The sequence below is a fragment of the Symsagittifera roscoffensis genome, chromosome 4 (genome assembly GCF_963678635.1).
Source record: "Symsagittifera roscoffensis chromosome 4, txSymRosc1.1, whole genome shotgun sequence".
Classification (NCBI taxonomy): domain Eukaryota; kingdom Metazoa; phylum Xenacoelomorpha; order Acoela; family Convolutidae; genus Symsagittifera; species Symsagittifera roscoffensis.
Window position 1 is genome coordinate 14325266 of NC_087065.1, and position 25819 is coordinate 14351084.

The window sequence follows — 25819 nt, forward strand, 5'->3', positions numbered from 1 at the left end:
GACTCATATTGGTTAGCTTTTCAGAAAAATGTTTTAACTTAAACAGAACGCAAAAGAACGCATCAAAATGAATGCAAAAACTGCTTTTAGATTTCACCCATTTCATAATAAAAAATTAAAAATTAAAAGCTCTTATCTTCTGGAAATCTATGAGTAAAAACTCAGATTCTACAAAAGAAGTCATTAAAATCTAGTAATTTCATTGAATAATCTTTGATGAGTCACAAGCCGTATATTTATTTAACTTGAACTGGTATTCCAAAATTATTTTTCAATTTTTCTAAAAAGAGAAACGTTAAAACAGTTTGCGGTGCCATTCTGATCAAAGCAGGCATGAATCCCTTGAAAAAGGCAGTCGGTCCAACTTTCAATGTGTGCAAAAACACGTGACCAATTCCTCGGAACTCGCCTGGCTTAGAGTTCATCATTTTTGTCTTCATTACATCTATCGGCATAGTTAGCAGTGTCGCAATGCCCCCGGCAATAAAGGAACTTGTGAAGTAACATGCCTGCCCTTCGCTCATTAGGCCGAATTGTAAAATTTGCTCTTTGATAGTGTCGTAGCTAGCCATTTGTCCTATGGACATAAAACAGCCTCTAGCACTAGCCATAGTACAGCCTCGGAACAATCGAGAAAAACCTTCTTGGCTGATTACTTTTATGAGCCCATCTATCGCATGTTTGTAGTTCCTGCAAACAGACACTTAATTTTTTGACAACTAGTTGAAAAAATTGTTTTTGCTCAGTTGTTTTCCGACTAAACTGCCAAGAAAAACAAACTATTCAAAAATTTTTCAGCTCTACATTTCTATATTTTTGTGCTAATTTTAAAATAAAAGATCGCATTAAAAAACTGGATTTTATGCAAAGACAGTTAAAATTTTGTCAACTTCTGTGTTTTTTTTTTGTCAGAGAATATACTTTTGCTGAGCTTTTAAAAATCGATGTTTTTCACTGTGCTGAAAAATTAAGGTTCTGCCTGCGACTCTTTGGTGGTAATTTAATATCGTTCTGCATGCGAACATTTATCAAGTCAGTCGGGGTCCCAATTGCGCCTCCGATGAGACCAGCTGAGCCAGAGAGGACTATTTTGGTTGCCAGGTTTAGTTCTCGACCACTGAATTTAAACAGGAACAATTTTTGGCAATTTTTTCTTTTTAGTATGATCTTTATATATTTAGCCTGGCTTTTTTGGATCCTAAGGCTTTTCATTAAAAACATCTGTTTTTGGATTCATTTGTCCACAAAAAAAACTTTAAAAAAAAATTGTTGTTAAAAATAAAAAACATTTTTTTAGTTGTTGGAGAAGACAAAAAAGTTGTTGATAGGAATGAAAAAACGGTTTAAGATAAGAGCCGATAAAATCTGTTCCTGGATATGAGGTAGTTTTTCGCACTCTCGTAGACCCCAAATCTGACAGTGGAATAGGTGAGTTGTCGGAGTACTGATGCACTAATGCCATTGTACAGTGCAAAAAGGCCGTCATTCTTGATCACGTGGACAAATGTCCTACTCATTGACATTGATTCACTTTTGGCTGAGATTGTCTGAAGGTGCACCTGAATTAGTCACAAATCCAGTAACTTTTTAAAAATTGAAAAATTTCCATCAATTGATCAATTGATCTAAAATTAGACCATTTTTTTAAAACGACAATACAGTGGACTAGTTTACAGCAAAAATGCATATGATTTTGCAATCAGCAAAGCCCAAACTATCTCATAAGTTTGTTGGTAGTTTTCTCGAAGAGTTTTCTTTCAAGTTGGAATCTCTCCTTGAAGGTTGGCTCTCAGACCATTCGGATACGCGACGTTGCAACACTTAAGGAATAAGGAGAACGAAGGAAAACATTGGTATGAAGTTCCTGTATTGTCGATTATTTATGCCTGTTTTAGCATGCAAACGGCTTAGATGCTTTTGGTTAAACTCGAAAAATCTAAAAATGTCGAAACAGGTTTCAAAAATATTATGCCCGATGCGTCGGTTTTAAGTTTTGCCGCCTGTTTCTGGATTACCTGCGCCTGGCATAAAATACCTTGACTAGATCGAGTGGGTGGGTGCAGCTGGCGGCCATAGTGGCGGCCACTCCCCCGAAATACCATCTGGCCAGTCTCTTCACCTGCTGCTGCTGGGGGTCATCAGAGGTCACCACTATCTTCATCAGCTACAATACAAAAGAAAAAAAGGCACCCAGTTGTCTAAAAAAGAAAAAGAAAGTGGCAAAGGCACAAGTCCTTTTTTAAGAAGTCGCTAGCTCTTAGTTTTGAACTACACTAAGTTCAATGTATTTTCTGTTTTTGTGATTGAAAAAACATGAACAAACAAGCTTCTTTAGATTTCATGAAAGAAAAGAGAAATGAGAGAATCGTTTTTTTCATGATTGTGCATAATCATAATCATAATCATAATAAATAGTTTCCAAACGGGAGAATGTTTTTCTATATATTACTAATATGAGAATGTTTTTTTTATATATATAATTGGAGAATGTTTTTCTATATATTACTAAAACAAATCTAAATCGTATGGGAGAACACCATTGGGCCAGCACGGCCAAATTTTAGGTGTCTCATGCAGGGGCGGATTTAGGGGGGGGGGCGGGGGGCGGACGCCTTCCCCCTCAGGGATTCGACCCCCTGCCGACCCAAAGGGTCCCCCCTTTGATACTTTTTCAGAAATCCATTTTTGGCAGACCGACCCTAAAATTTTTCTAAAGGCGCCTTCGGCGCCAATATATACTATTTTTGAGGAGCGCGCGCCAAAAAAAACGCGATTTTTTGTCAAAATTTTTCAAAAAGTGCCCAAAAACGGCTTTTTTGACTGCAACAAAGGTCGACAAAATCAATTTGGTCGACCTAAAAACAAAAAAAAAAAAACGTCGTCAAAATTTTGGAAATTTTTTTGAAAATCCGCCCCCCCCCCTCGAGAAAATCCTAGATCCGCCCCTGGTCTCATGTCATTTTAGCGCAATTTCTAAAAAATTTCATTAAAAGAGAATAAAATTCAGAGCCATTTAAAATGTTTCCGTTTTTTACATATCTTAGAAATTTATTCTCTTAAGAATGAATGAAGATGTTAAAGAAGGAAACTCCAGTGTAGAGAAATCTATATATATTCAAAGATTTTTGGCAAATATAAGCTCAAAAAATTTATCTCAGCTCGCTATAACGAATTATATTATGAAAAGTTACCTTTCTAGAAAAAGAAGATCTGAAATAAAATTTCAAAATTAATGTTTTTGTTATTATTTCAGCAGTAGCTGATTCTTTTTTAAAATTAAGCATTTAAAGTTTTTTAAAATGCCATTAGTAGTTCAACGTGCAATAAAAAATTATGTAGCATTTTAGCTATCTGTAAAGACTTACCAGGTCAGCTTTTCTTTTCGAATCAGACACTTAAAAACAATAACTTGTTTTAAAATGAATCGACTTTAAATGGGACTAACTTTCGTTTGGTTACTTGTCGTAGCTATATGCCATGCAGAAAAAAATCACATTAAAAAAACAGAAAACAAATAAATGCTCATTTCTGACTGTACGCTGTGTATGCTATTTTTTAATGCTGTAATTCTGCGATTGGTATGCTGACTTCATAAAGGAGATAAAATTTTGAATAATTAATATTTATATTTAAAAATTTGTGATTCAGGTTAATATGGCGAAAGTTTTAGTGTTTTTAATGCAAAGGCAAATTTTGAGTAATGTTGGAAGCTAGACCATAAAACCTTGCTTCCGAACAACCATAGCTGGTTGCTGCGTAGTAACACAGAATGTTCCGACTACATTAAACAAAAAAATCAAATATCGTTCTTGCTAAATTTTGAGTTTTTTGTTCAGTAAAGGGAATTGCCGCAGGTTCAATAAAGCAAACTGAAAGGTAATAACAACTAAACTAACGAAAAAAGGAAATAATTAAATTGGGTGTCGTAAAATTTTAGCTCAATCATTTTCATCACATACCATGAAGTTTGAACGGAATACACTCAAGCCCGGTTTTCTCGAACCTCAGGTATTTCTTGAAAAATAGCAAATTTTTTTTATGGTACCCCATACGACCCGGTGAGTTTTTTCGAGGTAGATGCATTCCATGTATAAAAAGCAATTAAATTCAGTTTTATAAAAATTAAAAAATGTTGCCATTACAATGGCTTATAAGTGCACTTTCGCGACACACAGTCAACCATAATGTTTATTAGGAAATTCAAAAAATAGCCGGTTGCTGTGCAAATAGCACAGAGTGTTCCAACCATATTCTCGAAAAAATTACTTAAGACTTTTTTAAATTATTTTTTTTTTCAAAATACTGTTGTTTTTTGTGTGTGGTGTGATGAAAGGATCTGAAGAAAACCTGAAATTTAGGTATATTTGACAGTCACAGTACAATCTCTTATTATGATATATCACTCGATCCATTTTGCTGATTATTTGAGGCACCTGATTTTTCGCGAGGATAAAAATAAAAAACTAAAACATACACGAAGACACAGTTACTCCCGATTTTCAATGATTGGACCCAATAATGAGATAGGATGTACACATATTTGTTAAAAAACAATTTGCAGAACTAGCAACAGTTTTTTGTTTCATGACGCCTGTTCTAACTCTAAAGTTACTCACAAACACGAACGTTTGTACACATGTAACGCCCTCACTGCAATTGATAACAATCCACAGTCCTGTCCTCTGACAATTTCCTCTTTAGACTTTTTCACCCCAAGCTCGCTCAGTTACCCCCAGGGCACAATTGTAAGAATCAATCAAAAAATAAATTGAATTTGAGCTAACATTTTTTGAAACTAAGTATTAATTAACCTCAGTTTATCAAATAAAAACAAGAGTAAGTAAAATGTAAGAAAAAACCAGGAAATAATCACGCAGAGAAGAAATAGAAAAAAAAACAAAAGACCGAAATTGAGTTTCAATTTGATAATTAAAACTGTTCAAGTTTTGATTTTACTGAAAGGTGCTCTGACAGGCTTGATGAAAAAATATTTTAATTCAATCCAATTCAATCTAAACTATTCAATTAAATTCCTCCAAAACTGTACATGATGGGTTTAAATGAAGTTTTATTTTTAATTCTGGTCAATTTTCTTAAATCGCGTTTACTCCATTGTAGTAGAAGATTATAGATAATGACAAAACATCTAGTCCAATGAATGATTATCCCTGACTACTGTTCGGGAATTAGAAACACTTTCTGCATTACTTGCCGCCAGCTTGAAATCTAAGTCAACTCACAAACACAAAACACTTCCCACATTTAAATCCCTTGCTTCTTTTTATAACAACCACACAAAACCATCCCGACCCTCCAAGCATATTTTTTCTCCTTTTATCCCCGCAAACACGCCCTCTGGCCCGCAAGGAATATTTTAGGAAGTGAAAAATTTTACGAAAAAAAGGTTGAAAGCCTCGAAAAAAGTTTTTAAAAAAAGCTTAATTTTTTTTAATTTAAGGTTTAATCCTTAAGGAAACCAGTAAAATGTAATAGAATCTTGTAACTGAAAAATTAGAAAGTACTTGTGTAGAAAATAAGCGGAGAAAAAAAGTCAATAGTTAATCTCAATTTGAAAAAAGCAATTGTTCATGTTTTGATTGTACTAAAACGCGTATGAAAGTTCATGGTCGTTGAAATGAAATTTTAGTCCAATCTAATTTATTTTTTTGAAAATGTTGATGTTGAATTCTATTAGTTTTTTTTTTAAATTCAATGTTAGAGACTGACAAACCCAACCATAAAACTGATGATTGAATATGAAACTACGGTCCGGGAATTAGCACTAGTTTCTGCGTCACTGGACGCCTGCTTAAAATCAAAATCTAATCACAACCACGAAGGTGTTCACACAATTAACAAACTTACTCTCATTTACAAACAATCAGACATACTGGTCTCGTTCTCCCTAGTTTATTTTTTCCCATTTTATCCCCGCTAAGAGGCCATGGATCAATTGAAATTTTTTAAACTCAGGAAAGTTAAAAACTTTGTTCGAAGAAATTAAAAACAAAAAAAAATGAAAATGAGCTTACAACTTTTAAAACAATTAAATATTTCATCTTAGCTTATCATATATTAATAAAATCAGTAACCTACAGAAAAAAAAATAATTAAAAAAAATTATTGTGAGAACAAATGAATGAAAGAAAAAGTCAAAAATCAACCTTAGTTTGATAAATGCATTTGTTATATTACTGATTCTACTGAAAAATGTAATTATGCTTGTGGAAAACAATATAATCTAATAAACAATCATTACATTCCATCAAAATTGTTGATGATAGATTTTATCAATTTTTTCCCAAAGCTCGGAATGAATATTCATCAATTTTAATCGACTGTAGTAGATTTTTTCGAAATTGACAAGACAATCTAGTCAAATTGATGATATATTTTATAAATCTACGGTCCCTGACATAGCACCAGATACTGCGTTACATCAAAATTGTTCAAATTCTAAACCTGCTTACAGAAACAACTTCTTTCACACATTTAACATCCTTACTCCTTTTAAAAACAATCACGCATACCCGTCCCGTCCCATACATTTACTCTTTCCTCTTTAATTCCGCCAATATGCGCACTTGCCCCTAGGAGATGTGTGTAAAAAAAAATTAAAGAAAAAATAAATTGCAAGTGAACTAACAATTGTTAAGACAAGGTAAAAACGAATTTCATTTCATTAAATATAAATTAGAGTCATTCAAATGTGAAATCAACTAGATTTGAAAAAATAGAATAAAAACGTGAAGAGAATAGATGGAAAACAAACTTAAGAAAAACCAAAAGCGAATATCATTTTACCAAATGCGGATCTTCATGTTGTGAAGATAATGAAATTCGTCTAGAAGCTTCGATTTGATAAAATTATGTTTTAACCCAAACCAATAAAACCATCCCGACCCTCCAAGCATATTTTTTCTCCTTTTATCCCCGCAAACACGCCCTCTGGCCCGCAAGGAATATTTTAGGAAGTGAAAAATTTTACGAAAAAAAGGTTGAAAGCCTCGAAAAAAGTTTTTAAAAAAAGCTTAATTTTTTTTAATTTAAGGTTTAATCCTTAAGGAAACCAGTAAAATGTAATAGAATCTTGTAACTGAAAAATTAGAAAGTACTTGTGTAGAAAATAAGCGGAGAAAAAAAGTCAATAGTTAATCTCAATTTGAAAAAAGCAATTGTTCATGTTTTGATTGTACTAAAACGCGTATGAAAGTTCATGGTCGTTGAAATGAAATTTTAGTCCAATCTAATTTATTTTTTTGAAAATGTTGATGTTGAATTCTATTAGTTTTTTTTTTAAATTCAATGTTAGAGACTGACAAACCCAACCATAAAACTGATGATTGAATATGAAACTACGGTCCGGGAATTAGCACTAGTTTCTGCGTCACTGGACGCCTGCTTAAAATCAAAATCTAATCACAACCACGAAGGTGTTCACACAATTAACAAACTTACTCTCATTTACAAACAATCAGACATACTGGTCTCGTTCTCCCTAGTTTATTTTTTCCCATTTTATCCCCGCTAAGAGGCCATGGATCAATTGAAATTTTTTAAACTCAGGAAAGTTAAAAACTTTGTTCGAAGAAATTAAAAACAAAAAAAAATGAAAATGAGCTTACAACTTTTAAAACAATTAAATATTTCATCTTAGCTTATCATATATTAATAAAATCAGTAACCTACAGAAAAAAAAATAATTAAAAAAAATTATTGTGAGAACAAATGAATGAAAGAAAAAGTCAAAAATCAACCTTAGTTTGATAAATGCATTTGTTATATTACTGATTCTACTGAAAAATGTAATTATGCTTGTGGAAAACAATATAATCTAATAAACAATCATTACATTCCATCAAAATTGTTGATGATAGATTTTATCAATTTTTTCCCAAAGCTCGGAATGAATATTCATCAATTTTAATCGACTGTAGTAGATTTTTTCGAAATTGACAAGACAATCTAGTCAAATTGATGATATATTTTATAAATCTACGGTCCCTGACATAGCACCAGATACTGCGTTACATCAAAATTGTTCAAATTCTAAACCTGCTTACAGAAACAACTTCTTTCACACATTTAACATCCTTACTCCTTTTAAAAACAATCACGCATACCCGTCCCGTCCCATACATTTACTCTTTCCTCTTTAATTCCGCCAATATGCGCACTTGCCCCTAGGAGATGTGTGTAAAAAAAAATTAAAGAAAAAATAAATTGCAAGTGAACTAACAATTGTTAAGACAAGGTAAAAACGAATTTCATTTCATTAAATATAAATTAGAGTCATTCAAATGTGAAATCAACTAGATTTGAAAAAATAGAATAAAAACGTGAAGAGAATAGATGGAAAACAAACTTAAGAAAAACCAAAAGCGAATATCATTTTACCAAATGCGGATCTTCATGTTGTGAAGATAATGAAATTCGTCTAGAAGCTTCGATTTGATAAAATTATGTTTTAACCCAAACCAATAAAACGTGAAATAATCGATTACAATTCATCATAATCGTTTTAAGTTTTTTTACCGAATTGTAATCAGCTAATGACTGGTTATAATCGATTGCGTTAAAATTTTTTCAAGAGTAACTTGATAGTATCGTAAAATTCATGATTGTATTTGGAACTACAGTCCGGGATTTAGCAACAGCTTCTGTATTACATGTCGCCAGCTCGAAATCTAAACCTGCCAACAAACAAGAAATCTTCTCACACTTAAAACACTTTCTTTTTTTTAATAACAATCACACATACCCATTCCTTTGCCGCCTAATTTGCCTTTCTAGATTTTTCTAGCTGCTCCCATTTGCCCATGAAAAATTTTACAAAAAAAAGTTGAAAGCCTCGAAAAAAGTTTAAAATGGGCTTAAATTTTTTTTCAATTAAATGTTTAATCTCAATTTATTAAATAAAAAGAGAAGCCAGTAAAATGTAAGAGAACTTTTGTAATTGAAAAATTAGAAAGAAATCTAATTTGCCATTCTAAATTTTTCTAGCTGCTCCCATTTGAACATGAAAAATTTTACAAAGAAAGGTTGAAAGCCTCGAAAAAAGTTTAAAATGGGCTTAAATTTTTTTTCAATTTAATGTTTAATCTCAATTTATCAAATAAAAAGAGAAGCCAGTAAAATGTAAGAGAAATTTTGTAATTGAAAAATTAGAAAGTACTTGTGTAGAAAATAAGCGGAGAAAAAAAGTCAAAAGTTAATCTCAATTTGAAAAAACAATTGTTCATGTTTTGAATGTACTAAAACGCGTATGAAAGTTCATGGTTGTTGAAATGATATTTTAGTCCAATCTATTTTAATTTTTTGAAGTTGTTGATGTTGAATTCAATAGTTTTTTTTCTTAAAATTCAATGTTAGAGACTGACAAACCCGTCCATAAAATTGAAGATTGATTATGAAACTACGGTGCGGGAATTAGCACTAGTTTCTGCGTCCATAGGCTAAAAAATTTTAAGCTTTCTAAAAAGTAATGGACTCCAGTCCATTATGATCTGATATCATTGATTGCAATCCATAACAGTCGTTGCTGATCGAATTTATCGATTTCTTTTAAACATTTGAATTGATAGGTGATCGATCTTAATCGATTGCAATACACTTCTTCTGAGACTGACCAGATAATCTCGTCAATAAAAAAAACTATCTTTGGAACTATGATCCGCGACTGTTCAACAATTTCTGCGTTGCATGGCGTCTTCTCTACTCTTTATCTACTCGCAAACACGACAGTCTTCATTTTTTAAAAACCCTAAACACCGTTTCGCAAAACTAAAAAGTATGTTTACAAAATCTGAGAGCGTTAGAAAAAAACAAATCAAAAGTAGTAGGCTAACATTTTTCAGAATATTTTTTTAAGAATCTGAAAGTATCAAATTTTATTAGGTGTAACAACATGAGATAAAAGACAACATGAGATAAAAGTTCGTTTTGAAATTTTAGAAAATGTTTGTGAAGAAAATAAAAAAGAATAAATTACCACCAAAAAAGCAAAAATTGATTATGAATTTGGCAAACGCATTTGTTGAAGTTTTGTTCATACTGATATGCCTAAAAATTTAGGCTTGTTGAAAAAGTTAATTAATCCTATCCATTATAATCTATTAGAATTGATCAAAATCCATCATAATCGTTGCTGGTGGTTTTTCTTGATTTTTTCTCAAATTTCTAACTGGCGATTGATTGCTTATAGTCGATTGTAGTTCAGTTGCTTAGATACTGAGAATACAAGCTTAAGAAATCGACGACCGCGATTTAACGCGCGATGTTTTAGCCATATTAAAGCATGGAATATTGAATATTTCCGAATTGAATTGAGGCAACCAGTTTTAGTTCAATAATACGCTACCAGATGCTAAATTTATTCTTTGTTTTTTTTTGGTCTTCAAATTTGGTGTGTGGTGAGACAAAATTTTTTTAAAACTGAAAAAAAAATTCTTCCAGATAATTTGACTATTTTTTCATTTGAAAACTTTTCTTATGTATGCGAGACGGCATTCCAGCAATCAAGACTTCGACCTGATATTACCATTTATGCACTTTTAACGATCAGTTATTAACAGGCTGCCAAAATTATTGGTGTAGTGATGCTGAAGTTTCAATATTCAAATTCCTTGTGCTAAAGAAAGCTTTGTTTTTACAATTTCGTAGTACATCTGCACAAAAGATGAGCACAGAGCGTGATTATCTTCGCTGAAAGTTTGCTTGAGCCACTGAATACCTTCGAAAACCTTCGTTCAACATCTTGGTATCTAAATTGACTGCTAATGATAGATCTTATTCTAAGATATGACAAATTCATTACCTAATGTCATAAATGGGTAGAAAAGATACTGGGAGAGTTTTTCCACGCCCTTAACAAACTGCTTTGATATCACTGCGCAGCCTCCCATCATGTGATGACTCTTTTTTAGCCCATGTTAAAATCTAGCTGTTTTTTTTCTGGCGTGTTTTACAATGGTATTTTTCAAGTATAAGAAAATTAAATCGAGTAAAATCTATTTTAGATGACTTTATTTTAAATTCACAGGTGCAATCGTCACATAGTATTCTATAAGAGATACTGTTGTCACAGTTTTCACCGGAGCCGTTCACTATTGCTCATCTGACAGTTGTGACATAACAGTTTGAAGTGACATAACAGTTTGAAGTGACATAACAGTTTGAAGTATTGTGTTTACAATTGTGCATTATTTATGACTTCTAGAATTAAAAAAACTGCTTAATTGCTTTGAATTTTTTTTGATCGGCAAAAATTTTTAAATTGTTTTATGTGTTAAAGCGAACTCGGGGAATATAAAAGTTACCAGGAAGTTAGAAAATGTTGGACACGAGTATAAAACAAGCTCTGAATCTCTACGAGCAGAAGGAGCGAGAGAGGCGCCATGTTGAGCGACTGGAAGAGGAAAAAAGAATCAAGGACCGATATGCTCTCATGAAGAAACAGCAAAAAGGAAATAAGAAGTTAGCCCAGCGAAAATCAACTGCAAATTTGATATTGGTTGAGCAAGATTCATCAAAGAACGTCAAAAATTCTGACGCCAAGAAAGGGAAATCATTTTAATTGAGATAATAAAAGCGGGAAATCGTCATAGACAAAGGTGGATCAAAGAATTCCTTGTACAAGAATGTGGATGATGATTTTATTTTAAATTTATGGAAAAAACACGCTGGAGTATTCAGTGGGTTCGTTCGATAATCACGTGCTTTGGCTCATGATTTTCTCAGAATCAACCCCATATTATTGGCGTTCTCGCTGCCTTTAGAAAATTTAGAGGCATAGAATAAGGTTATATAGCCCCAAAAAATTGCAGCACCTAATCCCAATCACTGAAACTTTTGGTCAATGTGTTTTTTAAACATCATCTTTTGATCAAATTTTTAAATCGGTTAATTTATTCGCATAAAATTATTGAGAAACAAGTTTTTAAATGCACGGTAACAATAAATATGTGCCGAAGATTTTTAGAAAAAGATTGTAAAATGTGAATAAATTGGCTGCTTCCCTTCGAAGATATGAAGATATGAAACTTTTTTTGAGAAACTTTTGACAACATATTCAATATGGGCCTCAGTATTAGGACACAAATTTGTTTTACCGCTCCCAAAAGGCGCCTATGAAAGCACACTCCTACAAAATACTTGAATTTTGGTCAAAACCTTCCAAAAAGTGCTTCAAAACGTGAAAAAGGCTTAAAATTTTTTTATAAAAATTTGAAATCATTTGATTATGAGGCCGAAAATTTCATCAAAAATGGGGGTCTTTGTTGTGATATGGAAGAGCTCGGAAAACCATTTGGTCGACCTCAAACAAAGAGTACACTATTTTCAATTTTTTCTTTGAAAATCCTCATTTGATAAAATCCAAAGATACGCACCTGGTGAGCTTCCTGTTTTCAAATAGCCTCTATACTTAAAGCTGATTTTATCAATATGCCTTGTATATTATTCCTGTTATCTTTTAATTAATTTGAATTAAAATTGATTTCCAAAAGAGACCCCCGCTGAGTCACCGATTCCCGAGGAGATGAATGAAGAGGACAAAACTAATCACGCCGAGGAGGCCAAGAGTACGAAGAGCAAGGCGGACAGAACTGGAGGTGAAGTTAACCCGGAGCACAACAAGACTCACGTGAACTTTTCGAGTGATTGCAATCGTTCATTTTTGTGAGCTTAGCTCTAACAGACAATCAAAACTAAATTGACTGGCACTAACTTTTAATTTAAAAGATAAAAATGAACTTTTCGCTCTTGTAAACTACCACTCCATAAAAATTAACAAAATGTCTGATATGAATATCTAAAATGGCAAGAAAGCCTCAAAACTCAATGCCCAAGCCAGGGGCGGATCTAGGATTTTCTTGAGGGGGAGGGGGTGATTGTCCAAAAAAAAATCAAAAATTTTGTCAACCTTTTTTTTAGGTCGACCAAATTGATTTTCTGAGCTCTCCTACATCACTATAAAGACCCCATTTTTACCAAAGTTTCTGCGCCGCAGGCAAATTTTTGAAAAATTGGCTTAAAAGGCGTTTTTAGGCACTTTAACCAACAAATCACTTTTTTTTCGGCGCGCGCTCCCCGCTTAAAATTAGTATATTTTGGCGCCAAAGGTTCAGGGTCAGTTCAAACTTTAGGGTCAGTCAGCCAAAAATGGATATCTCAGAATAGTGCAAAGGGGGGACCCTTTGGGTTGGCAGGGGGTCGAATCCTTGAGCGGTACGGCGTCCGCCCCCCCCCCCCCCCCCTTCCTCTAAATCCGCCCCTGGCTCAAGCCAAATGGTAGGCCTTAAATGTGTGAAAGTTTTTGAAATACTGTCACAATTAAGAGTCCAAAACTGCGAGTTTTGCCGGTCTGGGGTAACTTCACCAAACTGCAGATGACAAAACATCGATCAGGTCTGGAGGTCCACCGGAGACCTTGACCCTTGACCAGCAGATGGAGTTGGAGATCAGTGCTCTGGATATGAAGTATCCGGAGCCCAATTTCAAAGAAGACAAGCATATCAAAATGTGGGTGCATGCTAAGAGGATTTTATGATTTGTTTTTATATATATCAAAACACAATTATTCTTATATCGTGAGAAACCAGTTAGAAACTTAATAAAAACTCAAAATAAAACAGATTTGAGTTAAAGTTCTTAGCAGTTGAAAATATGAAGCAAATCAGCAGCAGAACGGAAAATGTCTAATTTTTTGGCAATTTTATCACTTTAACTGAGACCATCTCAATTTCTCTTCTCAGGTGGGGAATTATTCCACCCATTACAAAAATGGACAACAACTTGGCACTAATTGCAGCTAACTGCGAGAAGTTATCACTGTCTACGAACCAAATTGAGAAGATTCAGAACCTAACCACTTTCAAGAAGCTGAAGATTCTGAACTTGGCCAGAAATAACATCAAAAACTTGGCAGGTCTCGAGGCTGTTTCGGACACTCTTGAGGAGCTGTACTGTTCCTACAACTCCATTGAAAAATTAAAACCGATAGTTAATTTGAAGAAACTCAAGGTGAGTTTCAGTTTTCTTATGATTTATTTTAAAACCAGGCACAGTGTTGATTTAAATTATGCGGACAAAACGAATAGAACGTGAGCGCGTTTTTCTGAAATTTGGTAGGCCATAGATAAAAAATGAGGAGAACAGAACTTACAGAAAATTAGCAGAATCAATATGGTCCAATGTATTTGTACATTCCCGGCCCAAAGTTTTTTCCCGAAAGTTGTATTTGGTGTTTTGGTTTGGCGCCAAAACACCGGATCAATTGCTGACAAAATTAAATCAAAGTGAGCCTCTTCTGAAACAAAAAACCCATTATAATCGATTATAGTCGATTATAATCGATAATTTTTTGAAAAAATTATTTCTGCAATTTTATTGAATTATAATCCATTTTAATCGATTATAATCCATTTTTATTCAAAAAAACGTCATCGCTCCATTTCGTTTTGTTTTGTGTGCTTTTCAGTTGGTTTCTTTTCTTGCTGTTTACTGCTAACTTTCTTACTGTTTACTGCAAGGACGGATTTAGGGGGGGGGGGGGGGGGGTGGCAGACGCCTTTTTTCAGGGATTCGACCCCCTGCCTACCCAAAGGGCTCCCCTTTTGTACTGTTTTGAGATATCCATATTTGGTTAAGGACCCTTCGGCCCTTGGCGCTAATAAAAATTAATTTTGAGGGGGAGCGCTCGCCAAAAAAAACGCTTTTAGGAAATTTTTCCAAAAAATGCCTAAAAAAGCCGTTTTAGGCATGTTTTTTCAAAAGTTTGCCTGCGGCGCACAAAAATTGACCAAAATAGGGCCCTGGTTTACTGATTTCCTACTTCTTACTGATTTTTACTGTGTTTTAATGCAGAATAGCTAAACTATAATCCATTATTTTTCATTTTTTTGTTAAATAATATTTTGATAGAAAAAGGGATTATAATCTAATATAAAGATTATAATAGATTATAAGAGATTATAACAGATTTTCGGAAAAATTATAATCAATTATAATTGATTATAATTTACTAAATTTTCACCAAAAATGTTATCATTATAATGGATTATAAATCGTTTAAACATCTAAAATTAGCACTTATAATTAATTATAATTTTGCCAAAAGTACGATTATAATTATGATATAAACGATTATTTTCTCTTTTTACTGAGTGCGGAAAATTTATTGATATTTGTTCAATAGCCAAAAAATTTAATTTTAAGCATATAAAATACCATTTTTATATTTAAAATCATTTAAAAATGTTTGCACAAATCTTTAGAGATTATATCTTAGATAAATTTTGTTGGGCTACATAAAAAGCTCACATTGATATAGTTTCGTCAAAAATGATCCAGTATATCTGGCTTAACTTTTAATTGACTAAAACTTTTTAAAAAAGATCGGTTTTGGGCTAAAAATTTTGACCCGAACTTTGAAAAACACATTGCACCAATTTGAGAACGAAGCACGTTTTAAATTCTGGTTTTGTTCGTTTTGTACTGATAAATTAAATCAACACATAGAAAAAATGTACTATCAGAAACCAAACTGTTTAAATAAAAACTCGGCTCTTTTTTCTTCCCCCCCACCTGCAAATTTTTACATGTAACTTTGCTGACCACATTGTACGATTGTAATAAAAATTTACTTACGAACTAATAAGGCCACGACAAGGGGGGAAGGAAAAAGAGCCAAAAACTCAAGAAAATTTCTAAATTCTAAGAAAAAAAATAAAAAAAACGCGGTGTTTCCAAGAAAAAACTGCAAATAAATTTTATAGTTAACAACTGGTTAAAGAAATATTATTAGTGGTGTTTTGAGAACAACGGGATATTCAATTTTTGAATATTTCCTTTTTTTAATCTTTCAATCATTTTCAAATATCCGATAATCGAGACAACCAAAAAAACTACAATTTCCTTGAATGCTACCCTGTGGGACAATTTTTGAGAAAAATGAAGTTTGGACATTCACTCATAAAAACCGGCCGGTTTTATTGAGGCTCTGTTTCAGAAATTTGCACTGGCATGTAACTTGGTACGCGACTGGAACGAAGTGAGCAAATTAGCCGAATTGCACGAGTTGGTGGAGTTGAACATGTTTGGAAATGTGTTAGTCCAGCGGATGGAGGAGGAGGGCACGTGGAGGAAACAAGTGAGAAATCTGCTAAAAGGACTCCGCAAACTGGACAACGGAGTCCTCTTTGGAGAAGATTAACAACAGACGGCATTGGCTCAATAATTCAAGAGAGGTCTCCGCGACTCCATCGGCAATTAGAATGAAACTATAGATTAAATGGATCGAATAAGCTTTCAAATTTATTTCACTGTCAGTGTCAAAATGAAAAAACTAAAATGATATTTTAAAACCCATTTTTTCGAATTGGGTTAATTGTAGACACAACAAGAAGCTAAAAATTACATGGTGCAAAACATTATGCTAACCTCGGAATGAACATTTCTTAGAAATCGGTCTTTTTCGGTTCAAATTGTCCGAACGAAAATTTAGCAAAATTACCAGGACACCAGTAATTTTGGCAATTTTTCTGACGTTATGCAACCTTTGTTAAACTTTGTTGAGCTCTGATAATAGAATCTGATTTCTAATCAAGAGTGTATGTTTCATCTAAATTGTCTAAAATTTGCCTGAATTGCTACTGCTTGATTTTTGAGCGAATAAATCGAGATTACAATGCCCTTTTTTGGGTGAAATTGAGGAAGCCAATTTCTCAAAAAAATATGATAACCAAGTTTGAGAGAAGGGGGTTGAGAAATTAGACGATAAGCAAATTAAACGAAAGCACTTAAAAGGAAATTAGACGATTTTACATAACTGCAATTGTGAGAATATAGACGAAAATGAGAGAGAATAAAATTGTTTGCAGACAGCAATTAAATTTCGGCGTCCAAAAACTTTACATGTCAATCATGCATATTTCATTCAATTCAAAACTCTCCTGATATTCGGATTTGACATTTTATGTTCATTTAAAGTAATTGTTTTGATAGGTATTATCACTTTATGTTCTTTTTGTATTTGTTAAACTTGATTCCTCAGAAAAAAAAAATTTGGGCCCTTTCCTTTTCATAGTTTTTTGTCTAAAATGCCAGATCTGTAAAAAATTTTTTGTCTAATTTCGTTTTTGTAGCATCTGTCTAATTTGCTTATCGTCTAATTTCCTAGGCCCGTTTTATTTGTTTTAAACAGATAATTTTAATCCGCCTTTTATAGCTGTGAGCATTTTTATGATGCAAAGCAAACAAACAAATTCTCGAGATTTAATATTGAAGAGAAATATCGGTTGCAGGTTTTCATTGTAAGCCGCTTGCCCAAAAAACTCCACTGTGGACTGTCGGTAATTCTACATGAATAAAGAAACAAATGGCGGTAATTGCTCTCAGATTTGTTATTCTAAAAAATGCGCAAAAGTGTTTAGACCTGACTGAAAAGATGCATTCAACTTTCTCTAAGAATTTTTTAAATTTAAAATAAATTAGGTTTCTGACGAAAATATTTAGCGCGTATGTCATACAGCGGCCGCAGATTTTTTAAAAACTATTTCAATAATATTAAAAAAAAAATTATGATACGACTTCAAAAACTAGTTAGCCTCATAACATTAGGAAATAAAAGTTGAGAATACGTTTTGCTAAAATTTTATCGACTGCACTTGTATTTTTTCACATTCAACTTGAATAACTATCTCGAAGACAATTTCGTCCTAAGTTTCAGGAACTATATGGTACAAAGTTTCATATAAGAAATATCTAAGACATACATTTTGGCAAGAAACAATAACTTGCAATTCTATTGTCGTCAAAAGTATTAAAAAAATGGTTAATCAAAATGCATGAACTATAGACGCTTCTAGCTATCCCAGGTAATTTTTGTAAAAGACCTGAAAAATTAAAGTTAAACTTTAGGTACCAACACTGGTTAAATCTTTTGAACAAAAAAAACGCATATAGCAAAAACAACCAATTTTGAGCATGTGTCAATGAAAGCATCCAAGAAAAAATAAAAAAGGTGAGCTAATCAACTTTTGACTTTCTGCGGAAAAAAATCAAAACGTTTGTTCCTTGGTATTTCCTTTTGTCTAATGAAAAGTGAAAAAAAAAATTTAGGATAATTTTAAGTTTCTCATAAAACCTTTTTAACAAAAAAAATAGAATTGCAAATTTAATCTCAGCTATGGGATCTTTTCTTTTCACCTATATTTCATCGTCTTTTTTTTAAAGCCAATATAACAGTTTAATAACTGCAAAGCGTTTGACTCAACGGTTGTGAGCACATGTTTTATGCATACTTTTCATCTTTCTATCGTTCATAAAGTCAAAAGGGCTCTTTCCAGTCTCCCTCCCCTCGGAATATTACAACATGAAGTGTTGTTGAAAATTTTTTCAAAAAACATTTATGTGCAAAGTTTGGAAGAAAATTTTTCACTTGTTCACGCTCACACTTTTAATTGCAGTGAAGAGCATCAAAAATCATTTTAAATAGTCTTCCATAAATAAAATTTCAGAAAAAACTCAAAGATGGAAAATAGCCTCAGCAAGCAAACAAAACAAGAGAGTTTATTTTCGACCGAAAACACCGGAGCATCTCGAAGTTTTTGCTGCTTTATAATGTATCTTCCAATAACTTCCACTTGAGATGGCAAATCTAGCGGTCTTTTTCAGCTTCCTCTCAAATTTGAGTTCAAGATTTTCTTGTTTAAAAAGTTTTTGAGAAACTTTTCCTTGTTCTTTCACAACAAGCAAACATTTTTCCGACTGAACATGCTCTGAAGATGCCTTCTGAACTATTTACTTAAACAATTTGTGATCTGATCTTAATTTGATTGATTTGTTTTCAGCTACTGATTTGTATAAGCCGTTCTAACACGATATCAAGTTTCAGCTATTTTCGACAAAAAAATTCATTGTATTTTTTATCATTTCGCCAACTATGGCACTTTATATTCACAATGACCCATTAGTATTTCGGAAACTGGCATGCGATTTACTCGGGTCGAGGTCTGCGACTTATTCCCAGACATTAGAAGTCGCATCACGTCGCGCCTAAAACCAGGCCAAAATTTCAAGCTAGCGACTAGATTTAAAGTCGCGGAAGTCTGAACAAGAGCCCGCAAAAGTCGCAAGATGGGTCGTGAATGTTAGAATATCAACATAACAAAACTTGATCGCGAAAGTCTGGAAAGAGAATGGCTTTTTATCCACTTCCCCTTTTAAGTTACTTATTTTATACTTGTTTTGTACGTGTGTTATCATGGCTAAATGGTGATGTTACGATGTAGAACATGCAGAAAAAGTCTGTGCACAATTGTTAGTGCGTTTACTATGCCAAGTTTCATTGCATTTTGATAATGTTGAAGTACTTCTAAAAATCAAAATTGAAAAACCAGCGGGGTGGGGGTGTAAAAGAGTTTCAGACGTTTGGTCACGTAGTCGCGACAATGTAAAATTAGGAAGTGTGTTAAAACAAGGCAAAAACACATTTCAAAACAGAAAATATAAAATAGTGTTTTTTATTTTATAATTTTTCCTCTAAAATTAGGGTTGTGTGGGACAGGGGCGCATCTTCAGTTTTCTCGAAAATTTGGGCGAGGGAGGGGGAGGGTAGTTTGGCCTACGGATTTTCAAATAGGCCGACCAAATTGATTTCCGAGCTCTTAAAAGGCCTTGTTTTGACCAAACTTTCTGAGCTGCAGGCAAACTTTTGAAAAACAGGCCAAAAAAGGCGTTTTCAGGCATTTTTTAAAAAAAATTTAAACCCAAAAATTGCCATTTTTTGGTGTGTTTCCCCCTTAAAGTTAATACATATTGGTTCCAAAAGGCGCGTTTAGAAAGATTTTAGTTTCCGTTAGCCAAAAATGGATATCTCAAAGTAGTACAAAGACGCGACCTTTTGGGCCGACAGGGAGCTGAATCCTGAAGGGCGGGGCGTTTACCCCCACCCCTAAATCCGCTCCTGGCCTGACACTTGAACCGCGGCCACAGGGGTATCAGAATGGGAAAGAGGCAAAAATTTACAAAAAAAATAAATTTCTAACATTTATGATTTTAGAAATCTTGAACTGAGGAAATTGAAAAACGGATAAATAATGGCTTCGTTCCGACCGAGAAAAAGTCTTTCTTTGACAAAAACATAAGAATGAAAGAGTCGGCAGATGAGAAGAGTTATTTTTGCGGCGGGACTGTGATCTCAGACTCAGCTGTTTCGACGAATGCAAATTGTTCCTTTAAGCGTGGTCGAATTGCAGAGGGACCTACAAACTCTGATTTGTTTTCAAGTTTACCGCAGTTTAATTGATCCCTTTCTCTTTCTATTTCATTCAAAATGAAAATGAGTTGTTTAATTTAAAAATTAACAAGAAAAATGAAACGATCACATTTTTTTGCAAGTTTGCAAAAGGGAAGAGTTTTTTTTTCCGATTGGACATACTCTAAATTTCCGTCCCTCCAGAACGAACATGTAATAAAAGAGCCCTATTTAAAAAATTTGCATTATCGCTGTCAAAAAGTTTGGAAATTTTGTATGGCGAGCAAAGTAAAAACAGTGAAAAGATTTGTTCTTCCTACTCATTATCGTTAAATTACGCGTTCAGCCATAATAGCAGGTAAAATAAGTGGGGAACTTGAATCGCACCCATCATGCATACAGCCATAAAAGAACTTAAGACAACTGAGAAAATGAAAAGTTAGTAAAGTGAGGGGAGCGGAAAGGAGTTCAGCAGTCTTTTTTCTATTCTCATTTGTGTTTAATATTAATTGTTGAATTTTTCTTCATCGTTAAAGCAATGAATTTTCTATCTTTTTTCTTTTTCCAGTCACCTCTTAAAAGCCTCCAGTTCTTGATATAACAAACGAGTACGATGTATTCCACGGGTAGGTATGCAGACCAAAGATGTTTAAACTGAGCTAATAAGCATATATGTCAACTATCCCTATAATTGGACATTGCGAGCAAAAATTTACAAAAAAAAAATTAAATTTTTAACATTTACGATTTTAAAAATCTTCAACTGTGAGGAAATTGAAAAACGGAAGAACGGATAAATATTGGCTTCGTTCCGACAGAGAAAAGGTCTTTCTTTGGCAAAAACATAAGAATGAAAGAGTCGGCAGATGAGAAGAGTTATTTTTGCGGCGGGACTGTGATCTCAGACTCAGCTGTTGCAACGAATGCAAATTGTTTCTTTAAGCGTGGTCGAATTGCAGAGGGACCAACAAGTTCTGATTTATTTTCAAGTTTACCTCAGTTTAATTTATCCATTTCTCTTTTTATTTCATTCAAAAGGAAATGAGCTGTTTTATTCAAAAATTTACAAGCAAAATGAAACGATCTAATTTTTTTTGCAAATTTGCAAAAGTTTTTTTTTCCGGTTGGACATACTCTAAATTTCCGTCCCTCCAGAGCATGTATTTAAAGAGCCCTATTTAAAAAATTTGTCAACTGATCATAATTTGATTGATTTGTTTTCAACAACTGTGCATGAGAAACAGAAAGCCTTTTTTCTCCACTTCCCCTTTCCCACTTTCAAATTACTTATTTTTATACTTGTTTTATACGTTTATTACTATGGCTAAATGGGTGATGTTACGATGTAAAACATGCAAAAAAAAATCTGTGCACAATTGTTGTTGTGTTCACCATGCCAAGTTACTTTGCATTGTGACAATGTTGAAGTAGTTTGAAAATTCAAAACTGAAAGGTGAGCGGAAGGGGGTGTGAAAAATAGTCTCAGACGTTTGGTCGGCCCTTTTCCACCCTTCCCACTCACACATTTAATATTTTAGGTTTTAATAACTAATTTAACGTTGTCATAATCCAATGTGAACAAACTAATAATCAATACAAATATAGGGAAGTTTCGTAGTTTCATTAAAAAAAACAATCATCGTCGAAAGTGGTTTTACCCGAGTTGACCACCCTACAGAAAAAAATCTCCTATCTTAGGATTTCTTATAAGATTTATATGAAATGTTTGCTATCTTACAACTTTCTTAAAACTTAAAACAAATAATTTCAGTATTGGAAATTTTCATTTTTTTTCAAATTTATAAAAAAAATTTCAGATAGGGGCTATAAAATATGCATTTCGAAAAAATTCGGAAGCTAAAAATTTGATTTTTTTTCAATTTAACTCCTAATTATGCGTTTTTAGTGGTTTTTAATTAACTTGGAGACAACAAAAATTCAACTTCGACGAATCTCGTCATATAGCGTGTTGTAGTGGGGTTTAGGTATATATAGACAAAATTTCTAGTTATCAGCAAATAAACTTAATAAAATGTCACAAGGGTATCTTGTAACATTCGTAGAGCCTAATTTTGTAAGACGTTTTAAGATTCCTATAAAGCAAGTTCTAAGATAGAGACTTTTGGTCAACCCGGTTACATTCTGAGCATTACTTTGAGTTTTTTTTAACGTTTTTTTTTTTCAAATTTCATAGTTGATTTACTTGTTATTATGGTCACACTGCGCAGAAAAAACTTTTTATCATTTTTTAAGACTACGGCCGGAATATTCTGTGCTACTTGCGCAGTAATTGGCTATCCTTGTTTTACGTGTATATTGCTCGGGCAGCTTAAGCTGACTCCTGGGGGGAAAATCAGCGCGTCACTAGAGAACCAGTCAGCTCAAATACATGGTATTTTTGAATTATTAAGATCAAAGGGTCTTCTGTACTAGGTAGAAATAAATCAAAATATTTATATTTTTCGCGTATTTAAGTAGTAGTTAAATTAAACACGAACAGCAAGAAATGTGAACCTCGAGTTCCCATTACGCATCCTCATCAGTAAAAATCTAACAATTTCATCAGCAAATTCATCACTTTATATGAATCCTCTAGAAAAAAACTGCAAAGATCATAATTGTGTGCTTCTGACGGAAGGAGCAAACCATTTTATTTCGAATTTTACTTATTTATTTATTACGAAATAAATTCAGCATCTGGTCGGTCATTAATATATTTAAGAAACTTATCGCATAAGTTTATAACTTCTCAAGTTTATTCAATGAATAACAAATTAGCTTCAGCATCTGGTTCACGATATTACAAAAAGAAAAACAAGATGTTCAGTTTGAGATGACAAGAGTAGAACCAAACAATTTTTTCATCTCTTCCAAAACTAGGAAAGTAATCACTGTGGCCGGTGCTATTCGCACAAAAGAAGGGTAGAACCCTTTGTAAAATGCCAGTGGTCCCCCTGCACGCAGGGTTTGTGTGAAACAGGATAGCACACCTGAATATTTTCCCGGAGTAGCGCTGAAAATCTTCGTCTTCATAACATCGACAGGCATTGCAAAAGAAGTGGCAATAGTTCCGGCTATTATAGAACTGATTATATAACACAGCTGACCTTCATTTACTAACTGAAGCTCTAACAATTTCTCTTTAGTCACGTCATAAGTAGCAAGTTGACCGATGGTCATTAAGGCGCCTTTGGAACACGCCATTGAGCTGCCACGGTAAAGTTGAATTAAGCCTTCGTCTTTGATAACACGAACCAAGCCATCGAACACGTTTTTGTAATTACGTCTCTTGATGAAGGGAAGCTTTACGTCATTTTGCATTCGCACACATATTAAATCGACCGGCGTAATGAATCCTCCGGCCAGGAAACCTGCCGTTCCAGCGACGACGATTCTTGTTGCAAAGTCCAGGTGTTGACCTCTGACTGTGAAATAGTTTTTCCAGTTCTCGTATATGGCGAATCGCACGCTCTGGTACGTTAGATGTCGCATTATTCCCGCGCCTATTCCACTGTATATTGCACGTAGTCCATCACTCTCAATCACATTGAGCATGGTCCGACTCACTGGCTTCACAGAGTAGGTCTTCTTCGTCTGATGATGGACCTAAACATTTTACCAGAGATAATACGCAACATTTTAACCTGATTTGTGTCAAAATTCTATCTAATTGCGAACTGAAAAGGTCTACGAGATAATAGAACCTGACTACAGAAAAGAAAACGTTCGCACAACAAATATATTGTTCATGAATTCCACGAGAATTGGAAAGTAATTTTCCGCAATCAAATCTAGCTACTAACCGAGAAAAACGATTGTTTCATTGTCAGCTTCATCCCAGATTGAACAAGATATAGAGAAAAAATTCAAAGTTCCCATGTAACTTAATTCGAAACTTGCATGAAAAAGAAGCCACCTTAACCACTTTTTTCAATACCTCTTCATTTCAGTAAGCCCAGGAAATCTTCTGTTTCAGAGATTTTTCTGAGCCTGAAGAAGGAAAATATCTGTTTTCATCAATAGCGCCCATAAACGTAGTACAAACAGCCATCAATTATTTGAGTTCCACTTGAAAAATGAACGAGAAAATCAACTGTGGCTGAATTAATTTGAAGTAAACTGCCAAATTTTCTCAAGTTGAAATAAAACTTTCCATATTCTAAATAATTGAAACCTCAATTGGTGGATTCGGATTGACACTTAAAAACTATTAAAGAGAAAAAGAACTTTAAAAAGTGGATAAACTCACCTTGACTAGGTCGAGAGGGTGGGTGACACTGCTCCCAAAAGTGGCTGCCAACACCCCAAAGTACCACTTGGCCGCCTTCTGAGACGAAGTAGAGTCTGATTGTGACGTCATTCTTGATTACAAGGTCAGCTGAGGTCAATTGCTCCGGTAAATTCACGCACATCAAATACTCATTTACTCGAAAAGAAAATGAGTTGCAATTTTTATGTTTGAGACCAGGGGCAGTTTTTATAAAATTCAATTATGCTTGAGCATTTTTTCAAAAATATAACAAAAAGATGGCACTTTGTGATTAAAACTTTATTTAGTTTTTACAAAACAACAGAAACGCTAAGGTAGAGTAGTATAGTTGTGTGCAAAACCGCATTTTGTTTATGATCATAACTGCTTTAAATGAAATAAGAGAATTAAAAGAGAAGAGAATAGACTGAACTTCGCTCAACTGTGTCTATTGGTACAATTTAGTGGTTCTCGTTCTACTTATATCTTCAACTCGAGTGCTGCGCAGTAAATTTAAGCTGAATTCAGGTTTTTATGAGAGTCGTATTTACTAGTCATATCGTCATTCCTTAAAATAAGTCCTTGTAAGGTTGCCTTCTTAGGCGATTTCTTAATGGAAATAGGATATATGATCATGTATACAGCACATGTAAATAAAAAGCCTTTTGCAAAAATATTTCAACTGTTAGCAACAGAGACGGTACAACACTTTTTGCTGAGCATTATAAACCATCAATTTTTCGCTGCAAAACATATGCCAATGAAAAACCGGCAGAAGCCCAACAAACTACCGTACCTACATACCACCTTATCTTAAAGCCAAAAACACGTAAGTTACGTTAAAATTGCCTGAATATTAAACTACCAAAAACATTGTTAAGAAAAATTGTCAAAAAACTTTGGTCGAAAAAATTAAGAACAATGGTCTTTACCAGAAAAAACGTTTGCCATTTAACGAGAAAAAATGTTTCACCCTAAATTGCATCATCCAAGTTTCACGAAGAACATGGTTTTCAAAACAATATCTCGAAGCTACAAATCTGAGCAGACAAGTTTTACTCAGATAATTTTGTGCCCCTTCCCTTTTTCATCGACCAGTAGAGTGAGCTCCACCTAAAACTAGGTTTGACACAGAGGCGAAGCTGCGCTTCGCAAACACTAGTGAGAACACGACAAAAAAGCAGCTTTATAAAGTGAATTAAGAAAAAATAGAAATAAGCCTCGAGTTAGTAAAAATTTGCTACTTATCGAATGCGAGCCTGCGACCTCGAGATTCGGAGTCACTCGCCCTGCCCGCTAGGCCACGAACGCTT

General features: G+C 33.7%; 1 protein-coding gene across 1 annotated transcript; it reads right to left on the minus strand.

The window, feature by feature from the left end:
* Positions 1-217: 217 nt before the first annotated feature.
* On the minus strand, positions 218-25334 carry LOC134844753 (probable mitochondrial glutathione transporter SLC25A40). Its single transcript, XM_063861568.1, has 6 exons — positions 24507-25334; positions 23096-23863; positions 2036-2164; positions 1372-1559; positions 980-1117; positions 218-690 (listed from the first exon to the last, which is right to left on the minus strand). The coding sequence occupies exons 1-6, from the start codon at positions 24615-24617 to the stop codon at positions 237-239; spliced, it is 1788 nt and encodes a 595-aa protein (XP_063717638.1). The 5' UTR covers positions 24618-25334; the 3' UTR covers positions 218-236.
* Positions 25335-25819: the final 485 nt, after the last annotated feature.

Excerpts from the sequence above, each read along its gene's own strand:
- LOC134844753 (XM_063861568.1), bottom strand. The coding sequence starts at position 24,617 with ATGACGTCACAATCAGACTCTACTTCGTCTCAGAAGGCGGCCAAGTGG. Across the intron at positions 23,864-24,506 it reads ACCCTCTCGACCTAGTCAAG|GTCCATCATCAGACGAAGAA; the intron begins GTGAGTTTATCC and ends TAAAATGTTTAG. Across the intron at positions 691-979 it reads TTACCACCAAAGAGTCGCAG|GAACTACAAACATGCGATAG; the intron begins GCAGAACCTTAA and ends GTCTGTTTGCAG.